Source organism: Diplotaxodon limnothrissa, linkage group LG17 (genome assembly GCF_057381915.1).
Source record: "Diplotaxodon limnothrissa isolate DT_005_m linkage group LG17, D_limnothrissa_male_GT1.1, whole genome shotgun sequence".
Lineage (NCBI taxonomy): Eukaryota > Metazoa > Chordata > Actinopteri > Cichliformes > Cichlidae > Diplotaxodon > Diplotaxodon limnothrissa.
Window position 1 is genome coordinate 33,281,468 of NC_140612.1, and position 26,083 is coordinate 33,307,550.

The window sequence follows — 26,083 nt, forward strand, 5'->3', positions numbered from 1 at the left end:
CCCCAAAGGGATTTGTGCCTCTTCCTGGGAGTGAACCAAGGCTCTTTCCTTTGTAAGGCAAATGTGCAAATCACTACATGAAAAATCAGTCTTGCTGTGTTAAAGTGGCTTGGAGCTACATCTGGGCAATATCATGTTAAAAATTTGAGGTGTTCAGAAATCCTGATGGCATGAGAAACTGAGAAAGTAAGAAAGTGGATGACTTTGACTTGTGTGGATAGTGTTATGGGCTTTTTTCTAGGTGAAAAAAGATGAGCAATAAGCATACTGCTGTTTACTGTATTCCTGCATCCTGAGGTGACCTCTTCTCAAAATACAAATGCAGTAACATAATGAATGTGAGAGTGAATGAATAGTAGTATTGTAAAGCGCTTTGAGGGGTTCCGAAAAGCGCTATATAAATGCAATCCATTATTATTATTATTATAATTTTATTCAATTGCCACCATAAACCATACGTCATCTCTGCAAGAATGTATAAAAGAAAACATTGTGGCTTTTTGTTTCTGCCACAATGCCAAGTGATGATAGTATAAGATACTGCTTAGACTAGGCAACCATGTTTAACCATGTATAACAAATTATTCAGTTAACGTGGCACTCCAGCTGCCATAATCAATCATGTGTGAGGCAGACAGATTACATATGACAAATCACATCAGGTAGACGTGATTTGTCATATGCTATTGCAAAGGCCAAAACACGGCGAAAAAAACTTTAAATACTGTCCTATAAAACTTTGGAATGAATTACCTTTCAAAATAAAAAAACAAACTTTTTAAGTTGAGATTCTTAATAGAATGAGGTGTATATATGGCTGTGACTTAGGAGGTAGAGCGGGGAATCAACTAATCAGCAGGTCTGTCTTGATCTTGGTTCCTCTAGCTTGCATGTCAAAGTATCCTAGGCAAGATACTACACGACAAGTTCGCCCTGATGCATCCATTGGGGTGGGATTCTATCAGCATTAAGTTAAAAGTGCTTTGGTATTAAACAAAAACACTTTAAGGAATGGGTCACTGGGACTTGCATTAAGAAAGTGAATTGAGTGCTCAAATCAGTCGAAAAACACTACGTAAGTACCAGTCCATTTACTTCTTTCATTTTCATCTCAGCTTTCATGGCTGTGTTTTTGTTTCAAATTGATAACATAGCATATACCCATTGAAAGGTCACAAGGTATGAAAGATATGAATTCAAGATATACCTGTGTAGATCCAACAGGACAAGAGTCCTCTTCATCACCTTTTTAGCTAGATTAAAGCCTTAAAAAAAAGCCCATGCCACTCTGATGCGAATGGAATCATCACCTTCATGAGTGGATGTGTACAGAACCCATGAGAACAAATGAGAGAAAAAAAGAGTTTGTCCTCTGGCCATTAAAAAAAACTTGATTTTTAGTGTTAACATGGACATCTGCTGAAATTCTGTTAAGGCTGTACTCAAATTGAATGAAGAGGTTGCTAAACGGTTGGCTTTTTGCTGAAGTTGAAGTGCACTGGTTTTCTACATTGATTCTGTGGTTCTACAGCAACAGCAACAACCAAACTGGTTTTCAGTTGGTCAGAAAGCAGCCCATTCTCTCTCTCATTTTGTCATGTAGCTGCTCAAAAGGCAAATGGATATGGATCCATAAGGAGCAACAAGAAAGAAAATCCATGCTCCATCATCACCTCTAGCTTATTCTCCTCCATGCCCATGATGTGCAATTAACACAGGCAAGACACACGCAGGCCTTCAGTTTTTCCCACATTTCTCCTTAAGGGTTATCAGTGTAATGGTGACCCTAACCACACTAATAATGAAACTGTTTTTAATCGGAAAACACAAATGTATCCAGACACACTCATAAAAATACACACACACAAAAAAGTAGCCAGAAGAAGCTTCATTTCTTCAAGGCATCTGACCAGATGTGAACAACCCCAGCAGATCCACTTACTACAAACAACCACCCAGCAAATGAAACTCATTAGTTTTTTAAAAATCAAACTCAAGTACTTACAGTGGGAAAACAGACTGACAGAAAAAGTGATCAACTTTCTTTTTTCCGGGGATGGCGGTCCATTACACCACCACTAGCAGCCTGAACCACTGATACCAAGGATGGTATCAGTGGCTCTGATAAGCCAGGATGGAACCCTGCTTTCATCTTGTTTACACAAAATTCTGACCCTATCATTCATACGTCACAGCAGAAAGTCGAGACTCACCAGATCAGTCAACATTTTTCAGTCTTGATGAGCCCATGTGAAATCTGGACTCAGTTTCCTGATTTAGTTGGAAGAGCAGGACACAGTGTGGTCTTCTGTTGCTGTAGCACATCTGCTTCAAGGTTCGATGTGTTGTGTGTTCAGAGATGCTCTTCTGCATACCTTAACTGTAACTAGTGGTTATTTGAGTTATTGTTGCATACCTATTCTCCAATACTCAGACAACCAAGCTACATTCAAAGTCCCTTAAATCACCGTTCTTCACCATTTTAATGCTGTTTTTCAACATCAGCAGGTCATCTTAACTGTGTCTACATGCCGAAATGCATTCAGTTGCTGCCATTTGATTGGCTGCTTAGATATTTGCACTAACCAGACAGTTAAACAGATGAATCAAATGATGTGGCTGGTAAGCGTGTAGGTGTTTAATTCCCATCTTCGCATAACCCAGACACTGGCAAATTGATTGATTCCACCTATTAATTTTTTTATTTTCTGTAATCATGTCATGCCTCAATTCAAGCATTCAAGTGCACTCTTTCTATATTACTCCTTCAAATTTTCTTTTTTTTTCTTCCTTTTCAAAATACTGGAGGGTAGAGGTGTGTCTGGAGTAAATTATTAGTTATTTAAAGTCTGTTTTTAGTTTAAGTATTCCCCTATTTCATCAGTAAATTATACATTTGTAGCGTTCTCACTTTTATGGATGCAGCATGTGACCTTAAAAGGATAACACAGCTGTAAATTAATTGCATTATAATTTATTGTAATTGCCACTGTTACCCATAACTTTCTGTAGTGCCATCTACAAAGTGTCAGAGGCTAATGAAAGAATTTAATAGCTCTAATACAAGCTTGTATTCCCATATCATTTCAGCTCCATCTTATCTAAAAAAAATTTATTCCGTCTCAATGTCTGGTCAGGATCACTTACAGCTCATTCTGTCTGGGCCAACTTTTACTAAGCGAGAAGGATTCGGTGATTCATCTGGGGATAAAGTTTGCAACCTTGTAGTTATGGGAGGATTTCTCTACCCTCCAGGCCAACAATAACTGAGAAACTCACTTGAGCGCAAATCTGCCGCTGCTGTATGAAACAGCAATCATTGCCTGCCTGTGAATTTATTTCTGACACTTTTAGCAAGGGCAGACACCGACAGAGCAGGAAGCATCAAACACTGATACATATTTTGGGCACATTCCTATACAGACATATTCAAGCAATTTTAATCGTTCCTCTAAATCAGAAAAGCATTCTTGTAAACCTCACAATGCAACCAGTCTCACTCTGCCTCTTGCTTTCACAGACATTATGTATTCCACACAATGCTGGACGAAGGAACACAGGAAATGAAAAGGCTGACAGAGAAGCAGGTACAGGCGCATCAGGGAGAGGAATGGAGATTAATAGTAGAATATTCAAATGAGGTGTCTGATGCTACTTTGAAATGAGCAAATGTGTTTTTGGGTTTTTTTTATCCACTTAAAATTTGTCAACACTTGAGGAAGTCATGCAAAGAGAAAGAGAGAGGGGAAATTACTGAGCAGTACAAAGTGATACAAGGCTATTCGCAAAAAAGCAAAATGTAAAAAGATTACATGTTTTGAGAAAACACAAACTGAATCTAATGTTAGGTGTGAGAGGTAATGTGACATGTTCTTTGATAAGGACAAATTAGACGTTTCGTTTAGCATTGTTAAAATATGAATTTGTTGAGTCAAGTTGGGTAAAAAATACTGTAATGTGTCTACAATTTATTAAAAATGTGATACTGTCCAAATGTTTACACAAAAGGATTAACACACTATTCAAAACCTGATGTTGACTAGCTATAACGTATCAATAATACAATAATCTACCTTACATGGTAAACGAATCTCGTAGATACCTGATGTAAATGATGTGGTCTATCAGAAAGTTTACAAATTTGCTGATAAGCTTAGTGTTACACTGGGCTACAGCCCTAGACTAAGTTCATTTTAACTAAAATTTAAGGGTTACACCGGTGCCACACATCAGAAGGGTATTTCTACAACGTAAACTCAGGATAGCCAGGCCTTCTTTGCATTTTCTGGCTTGACAAAGTCTAAAACTGCGTTCTCCCTCATCCGTGTGTTTCTCCGTATAATTCTAATTTGGGGTGTCTTGGTTGCCAATTGGTCCCGTTCATGTCTTTGTCTCTTCTCTGTTTCCTTACCTCAGTGTCTCCCAGTTAAGTAAGTCTTGTCTTCATGTTTGTTTGCCCATCAGTCTCCAAGTTTAGTTGCCTGTTCTCTCAGTCATGTCTCCTCTCATCCCTTGCTCTTTTGCCCTCACTCTCTCCTCCCTCTGTTTCCTGTATATAGTCAGTCTGCATCTCAATTTCTTGTACTTCCTGTTTTACTTTGACAGTCTCCTGTCCTGTATGCATTATATTTAGTTTTGTCCCGTCTCATCTGTTAGATTGTGTCCAGCTGTGTTCCCCAGGTTGCTGTTAGTTTAGTTTTCTAGTTCCTTCCAGTTTGTTCTTATTTATTTATTATTTATTTTTAATTTCATAATCCAGCAATAAAACTGTGCTGATTGTAGTTCCACCTGCAAGTCTGCATTTTGGGTCCTAATCTTTACCGCTTTAACCACCACATGACGGGTCTGTTCAGTTCTGACAGCATCATGAACGAAATGTGTGTCATTAATAAACAGCCTACAACTATAACTGGTCAGTTGTCTAATCTGTGCTTGTAACATTTATAAATTTTCTGCCACACCAGCTGAATGTATGCGTTCTTGAGAACCATTCAGTGGTTTTTGTAAGAATTTGTGATAGCATAGAGGTTCCAAATGATTTTAAACTGAAGCCCTGAAAATAACCTGCTCCCAAACAGGTTGTGTGTTCAGCATAAGTTACCATGGTGATCCAGCAAGGCACAAAGACAGCCCAAAGTGAGCCACCGGTGTGACACTGAAAACTCTGGCTTTAAGTTCAACATACCTCACTAATCAATTAATCCCACTTCATAATACAACCCTCAGGGCTTTAGCCTAATGTCACATTAGGGCAGCTATGGATAAGCAACCACTTGTGTGCAGCATTGCTGTGGCAAGATTTGCATGGAAGTGAGACAATACACACGGAGGAACTGGAGACAATTAAACAGAAAATGTTTGGAAAATATGGAAATATGTATTTTGACATAAGTGGTTTAAACCTTTTACTGACTTAAAAGGTACCCCCCCACCCAAGAGTTAGAAAAGGAAAAGGTCATTCCACGAAACAGTGACATCAATAACATCTAATATGAGCCATGTAAGCATTAAAACGACAGGAACAAGGATTTTAACTCTCAAGAAATCTGTGCCGTGGAACAGATCGGACGAATGTACATAAATCCACAAGCACTTTGACCAGGAGACAGGAGTTCATGTTCCACTAAAGAGAGCCTGTTTTTAGATTCAATTCAGAAACTCTAGAAGAAAAAGGAAGTAATAAAAGAGCTGATTGATTTTACTTTGCTCAGAGATGTATTTTTTCTCTGTCCCAAATGCTTACCTATATCAAGAATAACAATGCAAATTAAATTTGTATTTATATTTATATAAATATATTTACATTTCTGAATTAATTTATATTTAATTTGAGTTCTTCACAAGGCAGATGTTAAAGGATAAGTCTTAAGATAAAAGTGAGTATCATTCATGATTTTAAAGAGGCTGAAATGTTTGCAAGTTGGTGATCTGAGTTCATAATCTCCTATATCTCTCTTTATATATTCTAATTTCATTGTCAATACACTCATATCTGATATTAATTTAAATGATTTATACATGCAAGCTTTAAAACACAGGGAAGAAGATAGTGTGGTGTGATTTAAATGTGTATCTGAATATCCGAAGGGTACTTGTCATATTTGTGCAATATATATATATATATATATATATATATATATACACACACACACACACACACACACACACACACACACATATAAATTGCAGTAAGTATTACTGGAGGTTAGCATAATCTAAGGCATTTTGTTTGAATGGTCAGCATGTAATTTTTTTTTTACTAGGATAAGAATGCTTTTAAAAGCATATGCACCTGAAAAAGGTTACAATCGTTGAAAAAAAACAAAACCCAGCATTATATTGGATCCTATACATTTAAACCAAGTGGAAAACTTACCATTGAAGTTGACAGCGCGGATGTGGTTGAGTAGCTCTTTACCATCGATATTGTTGGCCATCCGTGGACAGAGGCCTGGGTATCCGTAGCAGAGCTCCCGGTGCATGCGGTGCAGAGCGTGGGCCATGGCATACACTGCATCCATCACAAACTGAACCTTTCCCTCTTGTTCATAACTGGAGTCACGGCCAACTTTTTCTAAACCTGAACAAGAAGAAGAAAAGATGTGCTTAAAAGGGAGAGAAGGAATATTAGAAGTAAGATAAAGCACATTAACTCCCAGGGGACTCGTTTTAGGTAACAATCAAGGTATGGAAATCCATAGCAACATACATTCCACCTGCGTCTACCTCTCATAACAGATCAGCGGGGAGCTATAGGGAAAAACTTGTGTGCAATGATATAAAGTTACAGCATACAGAAGTAGATTTCTTTAGGCCATGTATCATCCATCACCCCACATGAACTGAAAAAAGGAATCATATGCTTCAGGTACGAGATGCTACGGTTGTGTGGTGAATGGCATTTGATGCTTTGGGTAAATGTGAAACTTATTCATGGCCTTAAATGACTTTATGATAATCATTCTGCAGTCTCGCCTTGAGTCTGTTCTAATAGGGAAGCCTGGCACCTGACCTGTATAGCCAGTCGTGTGCCTACTGTCGTCTTCACAGTGCCAGGCCATCACCATTTGTCACAGCTTTTGCTTCTGTTTGTGCTTTGTCTTCTGTATAGCCCATTTATGTCCTATTATATTCCATGTACACCATAAAAAAGCCAATAGTCAAGTGGTGACAGAAAAATAGAAATGTATAATGCAGGTGAAACAAGATCTACAATAATGGCACCAAAGCACGTAGAGGAAAGTGGGCAGCGGTTGGCTCCAGAAGGACTGAAGAAAGAGATGAAAGAAAGACAACAGGTAAGAAATAAAACGAAAAAGAGAGTTTAGATGAAGAGAAACTTTAAAGGAATGAAGAGAGACCAAATGAGAGATGAAATCTTTGTGCAAGACAGGTTGACCAGTAGACAGGCAACGGGGCACTCAGCATGACAATGACAAATAACTCCTCTCAGTCCATTCTCGCCCTGGTAGCAAAGAAAGAACAACATGTTCCTTCTTTACATCTTCTGAACCACTGATAATGGCATTTCTGTGTATACAGGAAAGGCAAGAAAGTGTCTGGTGGGGACAAAATAGACTTTATCCTCTTTCCGACTAGTCACACAACCATGTGTTGAGCCTTGACATGTTTAATTTACTTATAAGTCTCTACTTTTGGCTTCACATACAGTTATTAGTCTTCAGTGTATACTACCATTTAGCTCTGCTTTCTGAGCTTATCTTACTGCTGCAGCCTTATTAGTTACTGCAGATTAATGTTTAGGTTCATAAGCTGCTGATGAATATTTGAATACTTACATCTGGTCTTTATGCTTGCATGCATGTACAAAATACATGCATGCATACAATCCCTGCCCTGACATAAATATGTGCCAATGCTCAAAAGCATGCAAATGGTCTCCCAACTGCATTTTCTTTGAGCGGATTTTATGTAATGACTCATTAGCATAATGAGCTAATGAAAAAAGAAGAGAGTGAAAACCTCCTTGATGCATTAAGATGAAAATCAGTAATTGAGTGTAACATTCATTTTCTCTGTTTTCATCAAAAAGTTCAAAGAGTGGAACCACATAACATCCTACGTTCATTATCTTCCTTTCTCACACGATATCTGACTTTATGTGATATATTCTTTGTTCTTGTTTCTCTATCCTTATCTCTCGCTTCGACCACATTCTCTCATATTCTCTCTTTCTGTCCTACCCCTCCGTTTGGTTACTAAATCTACTGCATCTATCTTGGCTATGTTCACTCTTTTTTTCCTTTTCTTTTTTTCTTTAAAAGCAGCAGTCACCTTCAGGCAACACAAACCGAATCAAAACCCATCTGGGCTGAGCTGAATTAACAAGACCAGAGGCACCCAGAATCAATATGAGCATCCATAAGGAATTAATGGGGTCCCCTGAATAAAATCCAATCCACAGTTATGGAAGGCTGTAGGGTGCTTTGTATGCATGTCCTTATTCGTGTGTTTGTTGGTGCCTGTGGTGATGGGTAAGAACCCCAGCAGGAAATTAGTTAGCATTTTCTCCGGGCCACTGTGGTCCAGCCATACAGCTGATCACAATGCTGGCCTAAGAGTTGAACTTTGATAGTAAACAGGAGCACTGTAATGTGTGCATATGTGTGGAGAGAGGAAAAAGACAGAGAACAAAGTACGCAGAAAGTACAAGTCTCTATCTTTCAACTGTAACGAAATTCTGTTCTTTTTTGATCCTGCAAAGAGGGCTAACACAATACATTTTTTTTTTTTGGGGGGGGGGGGGGGTGTTTCTGCAGCACCCTGTTTTCTGTTACCTGTTTGGACACTCTCCCTCATGCTGAGGCAACTATTCAAACCTGTGGGTATTTATTTCATGACCTGTACACTGCTGGGTGGAGGAGGGTGCTTTCGGCAATATTGATTTTGTGTGTATATACGATGATGATCCGCCCGGCTTGAAAAAAATGCACATGTGGACAACTACCTGCCTGAGGTGTCAGACTGAAACTGGGGGTAAAAACCCACTGAGTTATTTCCTAAAAAGTATGGGGAAAAAAGGAAAAAAAAAAACAACTTGTTGCTCAGAGCTGGCAGATATGCTGTTATGTGTATTACTGCCCTTAATTTGACATTTCATTAGAAAAGCAGCTGCACAAATCACATAACCTTTATTTATCCACAAAAGCATTCACCTTTTGGCCAACAACCTGCTCAACATTCATAAATACACACATTCACAGCTCAGTAGTCACTGAAAGAGAAGAGAGCTTTTCTCATTAGCATTTCAAATTCTGGCCACAAGCCCAGTTTTTGAATCTCACAGCCAGAGCTACAGTCCTGTGCAATAGTCCTGAGTCACCCCTCATTTCTTTATATTTTGCTTCTAAAGAGTCAGACGTTCTTGTAATTTTGAAGTGAACAATGTTTCTCCAGGCTTTCTGTCTGCCTTTCAACACTTTTCTTTGGACATTAGCTGTTTGTTTAGTCCAGTCCTTGTATTTTACCATTGTTAGAGGAATATATGTTTTTTGTTTCCTGAACCACTTAACAATGTTCTATGAGGACAAAAAGAATCCCAAACTTAAAAGATGAACCAGCGTTGTGTCTACACATCAGGCAATGAATGACGAACCAGTTTAAATCGTATACTTAGGCACAGCCTGTTGCAAAAAGTATCTACAGCGATCAAGAGTATCTGAAAGATCCAGTAACAATCTGGCACAGGACCTGAGAGATGCATCTGGCCCTCAGATCCATCTGCTGTTTACTGAAGCTTCATCAGGAATGGTTTCAGTCAAAGGGTGGCTGTCAAGAAGCCAAGTACCTAGTACCATCAGGTTTTGATCCACCATGCAATATCATCTTGATCTTAAACACACTGCCAGTCATGGACACGTACACAGAAAAACACACAATTGAACATTGCCAGTCATGGATTGGCCTCCCTAGAGTCTGGACATCAACATTATTAAAGCAATGTGGGATTATCTTGACGGAACGGAACAAAAAGGAGCCAACACCTGGAGAATGTCCTTAGGACTTTGAATGTCCTTCAGGAATCCTGGCGAATTATTTCTGAAGACTAAAGAAATGACAAGAAAGCTGACTTACTGAGTTCAAGCTGTGTTAACAAATAAACGTAGTCATACCAAATCTCAACTTTCAAGCTTGTTAGAATTGCATGCATGTTTGAACATGTTTCAATAAATCATTGCACCTATTTCCTATTTCCCAATTTCTTTTGCTGATTTCCCTTTCATTTTGTTTGCTAAAAGAATATTTACAAATCACATTTGATTGGTGTCAGGCTAGTATGCATCAAACTATACTACTAAAACCCAAAAGTTTCTTAGAGCTTTTAAAGTCTTGTCTTGCCCTGAGGTTACTCTGGTAACAGCCTCTGTAATGTGACTGATTCTCGTAAGCTCACTTGAATCCTGATGTGTGCAACAGGGTGAGGTACACCACATTCAACTGACTGTGATGTCTGTGAAAACAAAACCCAAAAAGAAAAGTGCAGCAAGGTGAAACAAATGTATCTGTGTGGCTAAGTGATGTGATGGGAGTCCATTTATTGTTCTTGTAACCAAATTCAAGGAAATTAGAACAGAACAGAGTGAAAATTGATTCAACATTAAATAGAAACACTGTAAGTTAAAACCCGATTGTATTTTATCCACTTATATCCACCAGGTAAAAAGTACAAAAAAAGTATATCATTTAAATTACAGGCTGACATACAGTGTATGGCCCAGCTACACACAACACCTAGAGAAGCTGCTCAGGCATGGAAGCCCATGCTATGAGAAGTGTGTGGTGCATAGTTTGTGTGCTGATGTTAATGCCAGGAGAAGTCTGGAACTCTACAGTCAATCAGCAGTTCATATAATGGAGTCCATATAGTGTAAGTAAGCACTTATCGGGGCGGGGTTTTGTTGTTGTTGTTGTTGTTGTTGTTGTTTGAATATTCACTCCCCATACTGCACATATTCAATTTTTTTAGGTTTATTTACTATTCCTAACATTTCCTCAGCCAGCAAGGAGTGCAGAAAGGTGAATATGTTCAGCCATAGTGCATCAAGATGACTTTAAGCAAAGGAAAGACAGACAGAAATGCCATGTTTTATTCATTCCATTAATCTCATTGGTGTAGTGAAAAGCTGAATCACTCATTAAGATGGTTGGCAAGCACATAAACAGCAACGTGTATACATGCACAGGAATGCAAAAAAGAAAGAATAGAGTCAAGCGCCTTTAGAACTGGTCAGCTGTGAGATACAGTTAAGAAACCTGTGTTTCTAAGAAGAGTGCATTTTGAAATATACCTAGACAGCCTCCCAAGTCAACAAAAGTACCTTGAGCTGTCTAACGTTCCACCATAATTACAGATCTAATTATGCTAATAGTCTACAAACAAAGCTAAACAAGACATTAATTAGTAAGCCCTTTCACAGCAACATACCTTTAAATAACACGTCTGGCAGTGGTGCACTGAAAGTACATCTTTTTAGCAACAGTTGTGCAGCTCTTAGAAAACAAACTGTGGTCAGTGACCATTCACAAGAAAGAAGAAAGACACCTGAAAAGGGCAAAGAGTCTTTTCAAGTGGTTTCACAATTTAGATAAAAATAGCGGCATGTTTTTTAGACGCTTTGGCCTTTAAAAAAAAATAAAAAATGAAATACAAGACTGCTAAATGCTGTCTTTTCTTCTCTCCAGATTTGTGCCTCATTGCATGTAACTTGTGTTTTATGTCTTTCTGAACATTAAAACATCTCCTTTTAATGCATCGCTACAAGTACGCATGCAGTTGTTGGCATTCAGCATTTGTGCAAATTCTCATTCAGAGAAAAAAAAAAGCACAACCAAGTAATGAAAGTATTGTACTTTGAGCCATAGATCAACATGCCATGTAATAATGAGAATTTCTCTCTGCTGTTCTTATGAGATGTGAAATGACACGATGCATCATTAATCAGTATATCGCAAGAAAATGCAATCGTGCCTTGAGACAGTTAAATGACTGTTGCTGTTATGAGTAGTGCTAACTGGGAAAACACTACCGTGTCTGTTTCCTGGGATTGCGTCAGGTGTTGAAACCGGAGCAACGGGTGTGTGTGTGTGTGTGCGTCTGAGTGTGTGCAAAGTACAATACAATACAGCTTTTATTGGATGTGTCTGCCCATTGTCTGCAGCCAGTAACAGTGTGTGATATGTATGAAATCCACCCATTTAGTCTCTGCACGTTATGTGAGCAGGTGCAAAATCAGAACTAGAGATTTAGCTGAGGCTTTAAGACCCAATTACGATATTCAATATTTAATGTAGTGCAGTCTTGTTTTTGTATCAGTGTGGAAAACAGGAGACAACAATAAAGGTGAAGTGGAGGCAGAGAAAGTGATGACTGGACAAAATGTTTGCTTGCTGAAGTGAATTTGCACACTTTATTCCATTTTGTAGCCAGCAGCTGCTAAATGCAATTCAGCCTTTCTGTTCACTGTTAATGACATCAGAGACCACAGGCAACTTAGTTGGTTGGCGCCTTGGTAAACGAGGATTTGCACTGAAAACTCTGGGAGGCAAAAGGACAGATAAAAAGTAACTTTCGTGTCTCATCCAAGATCTGCAATCCGAAAAGAAAAAACAAAAATGCATGAGCAAGCAATCTCCATATCTGCCTCCAAGTCATTTTCATATTTCGTGGTTGATTATTTGTTCTTGTTACATAGGCACTCGGGCCGACTGCTGTGATCTGATTCTAGATCTGTACAAATTCATTACTCATCTTGGTTCTGTTTAATAAAAGCTACAGGCATGTCACGGCAAAAAAACATGTTCAAAAACCAATTTTATGATGAAAGTTTTGTTTGAAATTGAGATGATCTGCTATTTGTCGATCCTGACACCTGCTATTACAAACTGAATGCTAGCATAAAAATGTAGGCTTTAAAGTCTCTAAACTACAAAAGAAAAGGAGTTTTAATAGTCAAGACCCTGCACTTTAAAGGGGCCTTTGAAGATTAAGTTGTGGTGATATTTTTCATCATTTTCGTTTTCTTTTAAATTGATACTGCATTATAAACAGACCTCTCCAAACAAATCTTAAACTCGGCACTTCAAAATCAATGCAGAGGTGGTGATACTTTGAATTCTCTTATTAGTAGTGCAAGTCAAAAGACAAGATATATATGTATTTCCTTAGGAGTCAAAGTAAGAAGCTTACAAATGAAAACACCTTTTTTGCAGCATGGTCGGGGATGATAGTGATTTGAAGGACTTTAGCATCTCTTCTGCGACAGATTTTAACATAATAACAGGCCAAGAGATCGGCTGAAACCTCTGGTCACCAGTGTTGGGAAGGTTACTTTTGTATGAATGAATGTATTCCACTACAGATTACAGAATACATGCCCCAAAATGTATTCTGTAACGTATTCCGTTACGTTACTCAATGAGAGTAACGTATTCTGAATACTTTGGATTACTTAATATATTATCATGCTTTTTACAGCTACATGAATGTACCATTGCTGTGTGATTTATTACTATTACTGAAGGTCTGCGGCTCCGAACCGTAGTAGGGGGACCTCTGGCTAATACGTCCGGTTCGTGTCGGGCTCGTAGCTGAAAAATAGCTTTACTTTTTGTTGTGTGGGTCAACTTTGCTAGCGAGAGACAGAGAGAGGCGTTGAAAGGCTGCTCCAGAATTTACTGTTTCGGAGGAAAACACGAACACAGTGTACAGTCAAGTCTTGATAGCGTACTTACAACTGGGCTCGTCAGGCACTCTTTTTGGCTGCAGTGGTTATTATTATATTTACATGCTTCCAGCTCCCATTTCTGCTCGATGACAACTCGTACTTTTCCTTTTTCTCCCTCCCTCGCTCACAGACACACAATGGGTATGACCATTCTCCCTGCAGCACGGACTACACTACCAATGAGGCTACATTCTTTAGCGCTATGTCTGTAACACTCTGCCTATTGCCTTTATATTAAATCATTTTTAAAAAAAGATTTCCTCATTATGAGACGCGAGATTGAGACACGGGCATTAGGGCCTCTTAATGCGTGTTTTGTTTGGGTTTCCACCGGAGTTTTGGAATTACCAAAAATGGACAGACAAGGAGGAGACAGAGGTGTCGTTTGGTCTTGCTTCCCTGAATTGCCAGGGAGCACAGCCGTTTATTTTCCAACAGAAACACACCACCGCTAACCAAACTGCTCGGCATAGCTTAGCACAACAACAACAACAACAACAACAAAAAGGCGCTCTCTCACCCAGGAAACACACAGTCGCAGAGAGAGTGCGTCGCCCTGTAACCATGGCAACCATAACGCTGCCGCCTGGAACAACCAATGACTGTAGAAAGCAGTCATTGGGAACAACAGAACGTAGCTGTCAAACAAAACCCAAACAGTCCTGACCCGCGACAATATGAAACAGGAAAATACCGCCGTGTAATCCATTTATTTCAACAAAGTAACTGTATTCTAAATACCACCTTATTAAACGGTAACTGTAACGGAATACAGTTACTCATATTTTGTATTTTAAATACGTAACGGCGGTACATGTATTCCATTACTCCCCAACACTGCTGGTCACTATGGAAAAATGTGTATTAGAGTGTGCTTCACCAAAAACCTACTTATAATTTCTTTGGTTACTAGCAGGTTGTGGTGGTTGTCAGTACTTAGCATAGAACGTCAACACTCATCAACTGTTTGTTGAGCTACAGTGAACCTGTGAAAAGTGGGACAAACACGGGAAATAGAGATCGTTGCACCCTTCAAAATGTTTTCATTTCAGCGCTATAGTGTGCACCGCGTGTTTCACAGTTTCACTACTGCTCAGCAAGGATCTGCAGACAAGTTGGTGCCTTCCATGCAAGCTATGGGTGCAGCAGTGTATATCTCTTTGTAACCATTTTTCATCTACCAACCACTAGCTAACCATTTGGGGAACAGACATTTTTTATAGTGTTCTACATATGGTTGCCCGGAGTGTTGCTGACCGACTAATCTCTTGGTCTCTGTGACTGGGGCATTAGCAATCAATTTCACAGACAGCGAGCAATCCCCAACAACCACTTGCTGACCTGCCAAGCAATATAACTTGCTAAGCAGTTGCTAGCCCTGAGTGATTGGAGTCTTTAAAAGGCAATTATGAAATAACTTTATATCGCACTATTATATTATACTGTTTAGTTATACAAAAGTAATATAACTATTCACATTGTGAAATGACTGCCGATGTTTTGACTGACTTTCTTCCTGACAGCTAAGGAGCTACTGGCTGTATCGACGGCCATTTTTCAAGTCTGCTTTGTGGGACTTCTTCACGATTACATGTGTGATTATCCATAATATTCAAAATTGCAATAAATATTAACATACCTACTTACTTTAAAATTAAAATCCTTCTCTACACAAGAAGGATTAAGATTACAACATGGGGGGGGGGGCTGTATCTTTTATCCTACTATTTTCATGATATGAAATAAAATAAAAAAAATTGGGAACAGCAAAACCTCTGAAATGCATGTTTCACTGCCTTGCTAGTGAAGCGAGTTCCTTGTCTAATACAAACATAAAGCAATACATGAAATCATCGAGGTGAGACTAATGCAAGAATGCCAACTGGCTAAATGCTTTGATGGATGCCTTCATAGACCAGTGTGCTGGGCAGATTTTCTACATGCAGTGATTGATGGCAACACAGCTGACAGACAGACTAATGATGTGAACAAGCTCCTTAATTAAACATCAATTTGCAGCACATATTCAATTCCCTCCTTCTAAACTCTCAACAGCTAGCAAGTATTTTACTCTAGCTTTCTTTTCTTCTCAACCACCACCTGACGCCCCCATCCGCCTTTCCTTTTCTGTAGGCAAATTGTCTTAAAAAAATACATGAGAAGGAAATTTATTTATGAGCCCTGGAATGATGCAACCTAAGTTCAGATGTTCATGAATACATTTACATAAAGGTTGTTTAATTAGCTTTTCTCTCATTTATCAACGATGGCTCAAAAACATCACAAAGATGACAGCATAGAGTGATGCTGCCCACACACACCATAATTCAGAGACATTTATGAATCAATATTGTTAAAATATAAAACTACCACTCTGCTTAAATGCGTTTCTCATATTTCTCATATTTCTTAACATACAAAAACCATGCAAACCATATTTGACTGGCTTAGATCTTTGAGGCTAATCTACCAAGGAAGACATGGCTAATCAATAAGAAAAAAGAGCAAATGAGCATCAGACAGAGATCTGCTCTACATGATTTGACAACAGAGCACTGAAGCCAAGGCTTGTGTCAATACACTGCTGCATAAATACCAGTCAGTGGCTTCAAGCCTGAGTGCAAGTATGTGTCTGTGTTTGTACAATTACATCTAAGAGTGTGTGCGCCTGTGTGACTGTGTTTGTTTCATAACTAGTGCCTCGTGTGTGGGATCGAAGCTTGATGTCAAAAGTTATTTGACACATGTCTGTGTAGACTCTTCAAATTTACTGTATTGATCCAACAACAAATAAAGAAGATGCATAGATGAATAGAAAAGTATATCTGTTTAAAAGTTATCAATACAAAACAGATAGAATAAGAGATAAAGAACTTGGTTAAAAGTCCCATCACCAGGCTGGCTTTAGGGTGGATGACTAGATGAACAAGTTCCTAAAAAAGACATTTCAACCTCACTACAGTTTGGGAAGCATTCTAATAGCTGAAGTCTCAAATTAACTTATTAATAATTGCACCTTCGTGCAGCAATGCTAACATTTTTAGAAGTCAATTACCTGATCAGAGTTTACTCGAGCAGCAACCTGTGTGAGTGAAAGGGTGAGGGTGACATGTCAAGCATGAAGTGACATGAACTGCACTTCCTGGAAGAACAAGCCAGAGCTGGCTCCAAAAACAAGTAAATCCCCAGAGACCTCAGTGTTAAAATATTTTTTGTTGTTGTTGGTGGTGGTGGGTTTTTTAATTGCAGATTGGCAAATTGGCTCTTAAAGCTGTACTGGAAATGTCTTTAGTTTATGTAATAATCACATCACTTTAGTAATAGTAGTAACACTTTCTGTACTTAGTATAGAAAGCTCACTCTTGACATCAGTTGTATGCATGTGGGATGTGATCACAAGTGGGGCCCAAGTTTTATTGCACCTTCACAGCAGACTCGTTTTCCTCTTGAGGGCTCTGGACATCCTGTTGCAGAGGAGATGACGGTTGGTCGGAACTGTTCCTAGACTGAAGAGATAAGGATTTCTCAGGATTTGTTTGGGAGGTATAAAAGGGTTCAGGGTGATGTCTTTCCCTCAGAAAAACGGGTTAGGTGTGTGATCTGAACGTTTTTCTCCACTGCAGTGTTTTTCTTTTCTTTTCTAATAAACCTCACTTCAAAAGACACGCTTGTTTGTTGGTTGCAGTTTTATTAAAGATTTTCCATAACAAATCATAAAAGGTGTTAAGGTTTTCAAGGAGTCGGGCATCTGACTGGGTAGGACTCTCTACCCAGTTTGTGTCGGTGCCTTTTGGAGTATTTTGTATTGCAATTATCTCAAGTTGTAAATCTTGCTGTGTCCACTCTAAAAAATCAGAAGTTGAAAACTCAAAACATCAAACAACTTGAGTCAATACTTGAGTTCTGACTGTTGTTGATTTTACAGGAGTTCTGGGAACTTTTCTTGTTAGGGTAACAATAACATTTTTGGTTTGGTGGAGACTTTTACACAAGATATATTTCTTGATCACTCTTATCCAGCTTTTGGACCACCACACCTGCTTGTGACCACCTAGCATGACCTTGAGTTTGAGTTGCCTCCTAGTTGCAAAACAAGGACTTTTAGTGTTTTAGGCAAACATGTTGACTCTTACACTATTGAAACCTATACGCAAACCTTTCAAGGATATTAATGTTGCTTGTACTGTAACTAAGGAAATGTAAATAAATAAAATGAAGAGGCCACAGCTCATATTTTTCCGCAATGTAAGGGTTAGCACATTCACCTCACAAGTATAAAGATCCTTGTTAAAACTGTGAGAAAACACACAGCCAACTCCAGGTTGGGGAGGGTGTCACAAGTAACTGTCAAGTCCCTGCTGGTCCCAACCCAGGATAAAATAAAGGATTGCATGTGGGGTCAGAATTTCGCCCAAACCAATCATGCAGATCAGTCTGCTGTGTAAAGTAAGGGGGCCAATGAAAGGCAAAATGATGCAAAGCTTTCTGTGACTGACACAAAAAGTGTTTTGTTTAGTTAATGTGGCAGAGTTTGGTTTGTAGCTCAGCTGCAGGTGTCATGGGAGGCTGAGCTCCATCACCTAATCACCCATCTTATCCTTCTCAGGTTTGCAAGAGTGCTGGAGCCTATCCCAGCTACCATAGAGTGAGAGGCGGGGTACACCCTGGACACGTCGCCAATCTGTTGCAGGGTTAACACAGAGAGACAGACAACAATTCACTAATTAAGCTAACTCTACTAACTACATGTCTTTGGACTGAGAGAGGAAGACAGAGTACCTGAAGAAGAATTCATGCAAACATTCATGTTTTCTGTTTTTTCATCTTTTTCTTTTAACAGCATGTTTTTTTTTATCAAATGAGTAAACACAGTAGAAATTAGATGAAGTACACTAAAACCTTTGTGTTCATTACACTGCTTGTGTGCATAAGCTTGTTTAGCCATCTCCTTACTAATGTCACAGGCTTGCCTGTTCTCGGTAATTGACTTGCTAAACTCAATATCACTGTTACTTTTACCGGCAGAAATAGCACCAGAGCTCAAATGAGCAAACATTTATTAGATATGTGGCATTTTGATCCTGCTGCTGCTCCTATTCTCATCTTTCCCCTCTCTCTTCTCAGACCTGCTGTCAGGCTGCAGTGAGAGTGTTGTCTGTTTTATAAAGAGCAATTCGTAGCAGAGCACCCTTTTTCATGAATAATGTGATGCCATTGACATATGTGGCTAATATATATTACACTCTACATTATTGCTGGTATATATTACTGCTGATGGTACACACAGCTAATATAAATTATTCATTGGTCATTATTCATATCTTGCTGAATCACTGTCCTGGCATAACTTGGCTATGCACACTAGCCCTTCCTCTCTCTCCTCAACTTTTTAAATTTCCTTCCCTTCTTTTGATCTCTCTCTTGCCCAGCTTTCACTTGACATATAAACAAGAATTTCATGAATGTTTTTTTTTGTTGAAGGGATGTGTGCTTCATGTCACCGGACCTTCTCCCTTCCCACCCTTGAACAAGCACATTTATAAACACACTATAAAACACCGAAAGGGGAAAGCTGTGGAACAAAAGAGGCAGGTGGCAGAGAAAGAGCACAGTAAAGCTAGCGAGACAGCAGAGAAAATATATCAAACAAAACAGAAGGATGGTGGGGGCTAAAAATAAAAGCTGGAGTGAAAGATGATAGATAGACTTTAGGTTTATAAAAGCAAGGTCAATAAACAACAGAATAAGAGACGTGAATAGCTTTAAACGACAAATACATTGAATATAATGCTCTGACACACAAACATACTTGCTGTTAGTTTTTATATTTACAGTGCTGGTATTTGTGTCACACAATCAGAAACAAGTTTGCTGTGAATCTGGATCAGTAATATGATTAGGTGCATTTGATTCAGCTGGGTGACATTAGCACTATTAAAACTTCTCAGTTTTCCAAGACCTGCATGGGGGGGGGCAGTTTTAAAAACTTGGGCCTAATTTTTATAGTGTTGACCTTCATTCTTATCAGCTGTGTCAGTACTAAGCAACTACTGAAGAATTGAGAAAATGACAACGACACAAAAACTTTGAGAAATGGACAAAAAAATACAGAAAAATGGCTGCTGTAAAATTAAATTGCTGATGGTTATATACTTAGAAACAGTATGACATAGATTATATAGGTAGCAAACAAGTGGGCAGGTAGCTAAAAAGAGAGAGAAAATCTCAGACTTCCACTTGTCTGGAGAAATATAACAATGTTAAAATTAGGCACATGCTGTCTCAGAGATGATGAAGAAAAAGGAAAAAATGCGTTGACTAGTTCTAGTCTTGACTATTGTAATTAAATATTATCTTATAAAAGAAGCATCCCTTCTTTTAAAAGTTTCTTGAAAAGCTTCCAGTTAATCCAAAATACTGCAGTGACAGTACTGCCAGGAATGAGAAAGAGACACTTTTTCCCCACCATTAGCTTCTCTTCATTGGTTCCCTGTTAAATCTATTCATCCATCCATTCATTTTCTTCCGCCTATCCAATTCAGGATGGCAGGGGGGCTATAGGCTTTCTCAGCTGCAATAGGATGAGAGGGTACACCCCAGAGAGGTCGCCAGTCTGTCCCTGTTAAATCCAAATCATCACATGCAGACTCTACAGTACTATATCGTCCCAGCTGAAGACTTTGTTCTAAGATAGCAGGCTTGCTTGTGCTTCCAAGAGTTTCCAGAAGTAGAATGGGAGGGAAGAGCTTTCAGCTCTCAGGTCTCTTTCCTGTGGAACCAGCCACCATTTCATATTCAAGAGACAGACACTCTTTCTACTTTTAAGATTAAACTTAAAACTTTCCTTTTTTGATAAAGCTCAGAGTTAGCAACATCACATTGCCCTGAAGCATCCCTTCTTTATGCTGCTATAGGCTCAGGCTGCAAGAGGAATTCACATGATATACTCAGCATTTTTCTATTAGTCTTCTCTTTTTACTCCCAATGCATTGCTGCTGCATGTCTTTAAATTGTGTCTTCACTCCCATAGTTTGTCTTGTCTCACTATGCTTTCTTCCCTTTCTTTTCTTTTCTCTCATCCACCAACTAGTCACAGCAAATGACTGCACCTCACTGAGCCTGGTTATGCTGGGGGTTTTAGTTTAAGAGGGAATTTTTCCTTCCCATCGTTGCTTGTTGAGCATGTGATTGTTGGGGTTTCCTCTCTAAAACTGGAGGGTTTACCACACAGTAAAGAGGCAACTGTTGTGCTGTGATTTGGCATAAATAAATAAACTTGAATTGCATTATAACCTCATGTCAATTTTGTCTTTATAGTTTATGTCCAAAACTCACTTCTGCATCTTTCCATTTTCTTCCATAGACAGACAACCATTTGTGCTCACATTCACGCCTATGGTCAGTTTAGAAGCGTCATTTAACCTAACCAAATGCATGTTTTGGGGCTGTGGAGAAAGCCACAGTACTCAGAGACAAATCACGCAACCAGTCAGCTAGTGGCTTCAAACTCAGGACCGTCTTGCTGTGAGGCAACAGTATTAACTTCTGCATCATCGTGCTGGCCAACATCTCAACTCATGACATGAACATGTTGAGGTAACAATGATCATACAAATACATTATATTTTATGTGCATACTCCTGCCTCCTAGCCACATTTTTTCATTAGTGGACTTTTTTTTCCTTCCTCTACAATGAGATTTGGGTCTCATCAAGATGGATTACAGTTTGTGTGAGGCTGTGATACAACAGTGGCAAATGTGCAGTTCTCTACTTATTTATCCAATGCCAAAGTAGTGGCTATGATTGCAGCTCACCCATACAGTTTCTCAGTATAAGAATCGAGGCACATGTTACAAGCATGCTCTCTATCGTAGGACTGCAAGTCATAAATCAGCTACCACATATGCACACAGATTGCATCATTGAGAGCTATAGATAACCATGTCCTCTGCAAGAAAATGAAAAAGGATCATTTCACTGCAGCTAAATGACACTTCATCTCACCTACTGAAAACTAATGTTGGAAGGAGTCATATAGCACTGTCTGTTGCTGTCTCTGTCTCACAGTCTGCAATCTGTCTGTCTGTGCCTGTCTGTCTCTAATTGTCCATCAAGCTCTCCATCTGTGCTCGTCTCCATCCTTCAGTCTGTTCAGTCCTTAGGCCTTTTCACAGGGGAGGGAACAGTTTATTCAGCCTGTGAGCCTAATAACTCTCCTTCCCCATCGACCTCGTTAGGATATGGTCTATTTGTAGTGAGTGAACATGTGTTTGTACGCAAGGGTAAATGTGTGCATGCTGGGCTAAGTCAGGATCTCATTAACTTCTGGAATGGTACTGTGCTTCTCCCACAGACAGACACATGCACACATCGCTAGTGTTGGATGAAGGCTCTGTGTCTTTAAAAGCATGACTTTTGTACCAAGTAAGAAAAGCATTCATGCATTCAGAAAACAAGGGCATCAAACTAGCCAAGGAGCCTTTAGAAGATAAATTCCTCATCAACAATACTCTATAAAGTATTAATTATTTATGTTAAACTGAGGAAGTATAAAGCTGTGTGTGTGTGGTGTGTGCAAGCATTTGATAATCCTCTGTGTTTGCCTATTAAGTAGGAAGGAAGTTAGAGCATAACCTTCATTAGGCAGCTGTAAAAAAAGCTACAGCATTATGGTAATTTTGCTAATCAGGAAAACGGGCGAGAGATGAAACTGTTATTCTTTTGTTTTTTTCCCCTCACAGAGTACTATACATGCATCTTTTTAAGCTTTTCAGGCTTCTTCTCACCTGGGTAAGAGTTTTGGGCTCTCTTCACTGTGCCCCAGCAAATTCTTATAGATGTGACCTCTAGTTGTTTAAGATACTGAGGCATAAACTTCCAATGTATCAATATTTCTTATAATCAAGGTCTTTTCCAGGTGTAATGTGAGGCAGAGGGAACTCCAGGAAATCACAATATTTTATAAATTCAGATCAGTTCTCCATTTATTGCACATTTATATAATTAAAAATTGGTTCTAATAATATACCTGGTGTGTATTCATTGAATTGTGCTTTGCTTCATAGGGTTTTAACTACCTGCATTTGCACAGCGGGCTTTGCCCTCATTTAATAGAGATAAAACATCTCTGAATGAGTTTTCCTGGACCCATTAAAAACAGCATGCATGCAACTATAACTTCACGTAAAATAATAATAAGCTAATATAAGGAATGAAAGTAGAAACTACACATCTGCATAAAATATATATTATGTATTGCTTTGCAAATAAATACTACATAGACTAAGATATTACTTTTATTTGCCATGTTTACAGTGTAAACAATGCAGTAGATTAATTTTCTGGCCATACAAATTAGGATGAGAACAAGAGGCTGCAAGACGGTGAGAGTGTGCAGAGGAAAGGCAGGCTCAATTCAGAAAAAAAATAACATAATTTAAAACTGTTATTGATTTGCAAAGGGAGAAAATAATGTCAGACTGGACTCCTACAGGCAAAAATAATATTGTTATTTCCATCTCCGATAATTTATACTCGGAAGTATGGCTCTATTCTGGGACCTCCTCACTCTTCCACATGCTGAACCTGAAAGCCAGAGGCAGGGAGACCAGCAGCAGGAACCTGTATGGGGCAGACTTCAGTGACACATGCATGACATTGATTGGGTCAGAAACAGCATGAACAGCAGCTGGAGTCAAGATGGATTGCAAAATGGTTTGTAGATATGCAGAATCTGTAAGCAAGCTTGCCAATTAGACAGGTAGAAGGCTACTGCGCTTGACCTGAACTTATGCTAGGCTAAGGAATTCAAAAACCCACACTGAGACAGCATTACTGATTTTCACCTTTTCAACGTTGACAAAAAAAATAACACTTTAAACTTGGATTTTATAGAAGAGAAAGAAATGACAGATGCAAGAAATGGAAAGACGAAAAGACAGACAAGGCGAGATAAAGAAGTTTGATGGCTGACAAAGTAGAGAACGATAACAAACCGGTATCATTCCCTTGAGAGTGACACAAGTCAAAATCCACTCAGACAGAAAGGCAAAGAAATCAGAAGTATAGAAATCAACAGGATAACAAATGTCCAACTGTCCACAGTGCACTTTAATTCTTCTGAGTGTACCTGAGGCTTACAGCTCTAGTCAACATCCACTGCTATGAACAAAGTCTGATGGCGGCTGTGGACAGAGATGCTAGTGGTTGTGCTACCATATCTTGTTTTATTAAACATTGTTTATGTTTTTGCCTATTTTAATGTACGTTTCTCCATATGAAAGCAGAGAAATGATCTAGAATGTATGAAAACTTTAGAGATTCATGTGGAAATTAAGAGATTCACCTCCAAGAGCATTACTGTATGTATGAAGGGAGAAGTGGGTAGACTCGCTCTATAGATCTGCATTTTGTCATGCATTTTATCTCAGTGTGTGTATTTCAGCCTTCTTCACTATGGTGCCACATTACTCCAAATCCTGCTCAGATCCAGTCTACCTGGCAAGTCAGTTTGAAACAACAACCAAATGCTAAACGCCAAATGGATTTTCTGGGTCATTGACACTGCCTGGTCCTGCTGTGTTTGGTCTAGCTTTAGCAGCTGTGACAAAATGGCATCTTTAGAAAGACGTGCGAAGAGTGTGCCTACTTGGGTTAGAAACAGAAAAAGAACACGCATGTTTTAAAGTAACACACATATAGTAAGAAATGTTGCATTTTCCTTCTTGATGATCTACAAGCAGTATGCATGGGAGTTTCTGGCCATGTAAGCGTGTAGTCTTATTTGTGATCTGGTGTCTGCCTAAATCAGTTTGCCCTGAAGCATTAGTTTTACCTAAATGTATGCCTTCAACAGAGCACACTTTTATTCCAGCATCCGAGTTGTCGGCTGATGTCCTCATGAGCCATGTCTCAAAAAGAGGCTTTTTACACTCAGCAGCCTGAGTGCCTTGGATTTCCCCTTTTTTGTATACTTACTATTCTCTTCATGAAAGATGAAATGATGAAAGCTGAAAGTTGTGGTAATGCACTCTAAATAAATCATTAAAATGCATTTATTGGACTGAAGAACCGATGTCTGGCTGGTCGTAGTAGCTTTAGCAGCAAATCACTGGATATCATGTAGCTACTATGATGCTACGTATGTTGTTTTACATTATACAGTAGGCTGGGGATATTTCTATGAAAAATGCATCATCTTCATGTAATTCATTTTGTACTGACAATAATAAAGGAAACAATATCTCCCAGGTTAAATTAAGAGAGTAGAGAAAGGAAGTAAAGAGAAAATGACGCAAGAGTGATTAGGTGATGGGGCTTCATTTTCTTTATTTGTCAACGGCCTCTTTCTGACAAAAGCCATTTTTCTTTTATGCAGCATAATACAGCAAACAAATGCTGCTTGGGTTATAATGTAACTGAACTACTCAAGCTGTTCCATTGCACAGTACTTCACTGCTAAACCTCAGAGGAATATGCTGTAATTTTTGCACACTCATTTGGAGCAATTAAATGTGCAGCAAAAAGACTAAATACAAAGACGAAATGAGTGCTTTTATAAAATATAATACAAATACTTAAAAAAGGATTTATTAGAACCATGCATATAACTTTAAAATATGGCAGACATATTTGGTTTACTTTGATTACACCAATATATAGAGCAAGTCATGGATAATAAATATTGCTTGATAAATGGACGTGAATATTGAGTGTATTATATAATATTATATTACAGTATATTTCTATTTAACCACGCAGCTTGAAAGAAAGGTAGATTAGAAATGTAGGAGTTAAGTTAGAGGTCAAATGCAACATGATATTCGGATGCAAACTATAATGTGATATTTGTAAACCATGTATACCAGTATCATTTCCAGAATGTTTCCAAGTGCAGTAGAATTTTAAGCACAGTTTTAAAGATAAGTCATTTTATGAAAGTTTCACCTTATTTGACCTTGACAGAGAAGTCATAAGTGCAAAAGCACGTGATATTTAGAATCACCATATATCATTCCCTATATGCATAAAAAAGTGCAGTAAGAAACATGGTTCTATATAGCGCTATCTATCATTATTATCATTTGGACCTCCAGGTCGAGCTACTGACCCTGAAGGAGAGGTCAGAGGTCAAATGTGACATGATGTTTGAAATCTTTATATGGTACTTTCTATATGTTGACAATAAACACCACACTTGGAAGAATCATAGTTTCTAAATTACAAGGATTTTTGTCAATTTTTAACTGACAATCCAGTAAACTGACCTTGAAGACCTTGGAGAATGTAAACTAAGTTTGGATGGATTGTTAACACGAGCCCATGCTAAACCCCTAC

General features: G+C 38.7%; 1 protein-coding gene across 1 annotated transcript in view; it reads right to left on the reverse strand.

Annotated features, from left to right (window-relative positions):
• grm8a (glutamate receptor, metabotropic 8a) overlaps positions 1–26,083 on the reverse strand; it is a 295,041-nt gene that overhangs the window by 51,829 nt on the left and 217,129 nt on the right. The window contains exon 6 of the mRNA XM_085376663.1: positions 6,377–6,580. Within this exon, the coding sequence (XP_085232789.1) occupies positions 6,377–6,580 (204 nt within the window). The remainder of the gene's footprint in view (positions 1–6,376; positions 6,581–26,083) is intronic.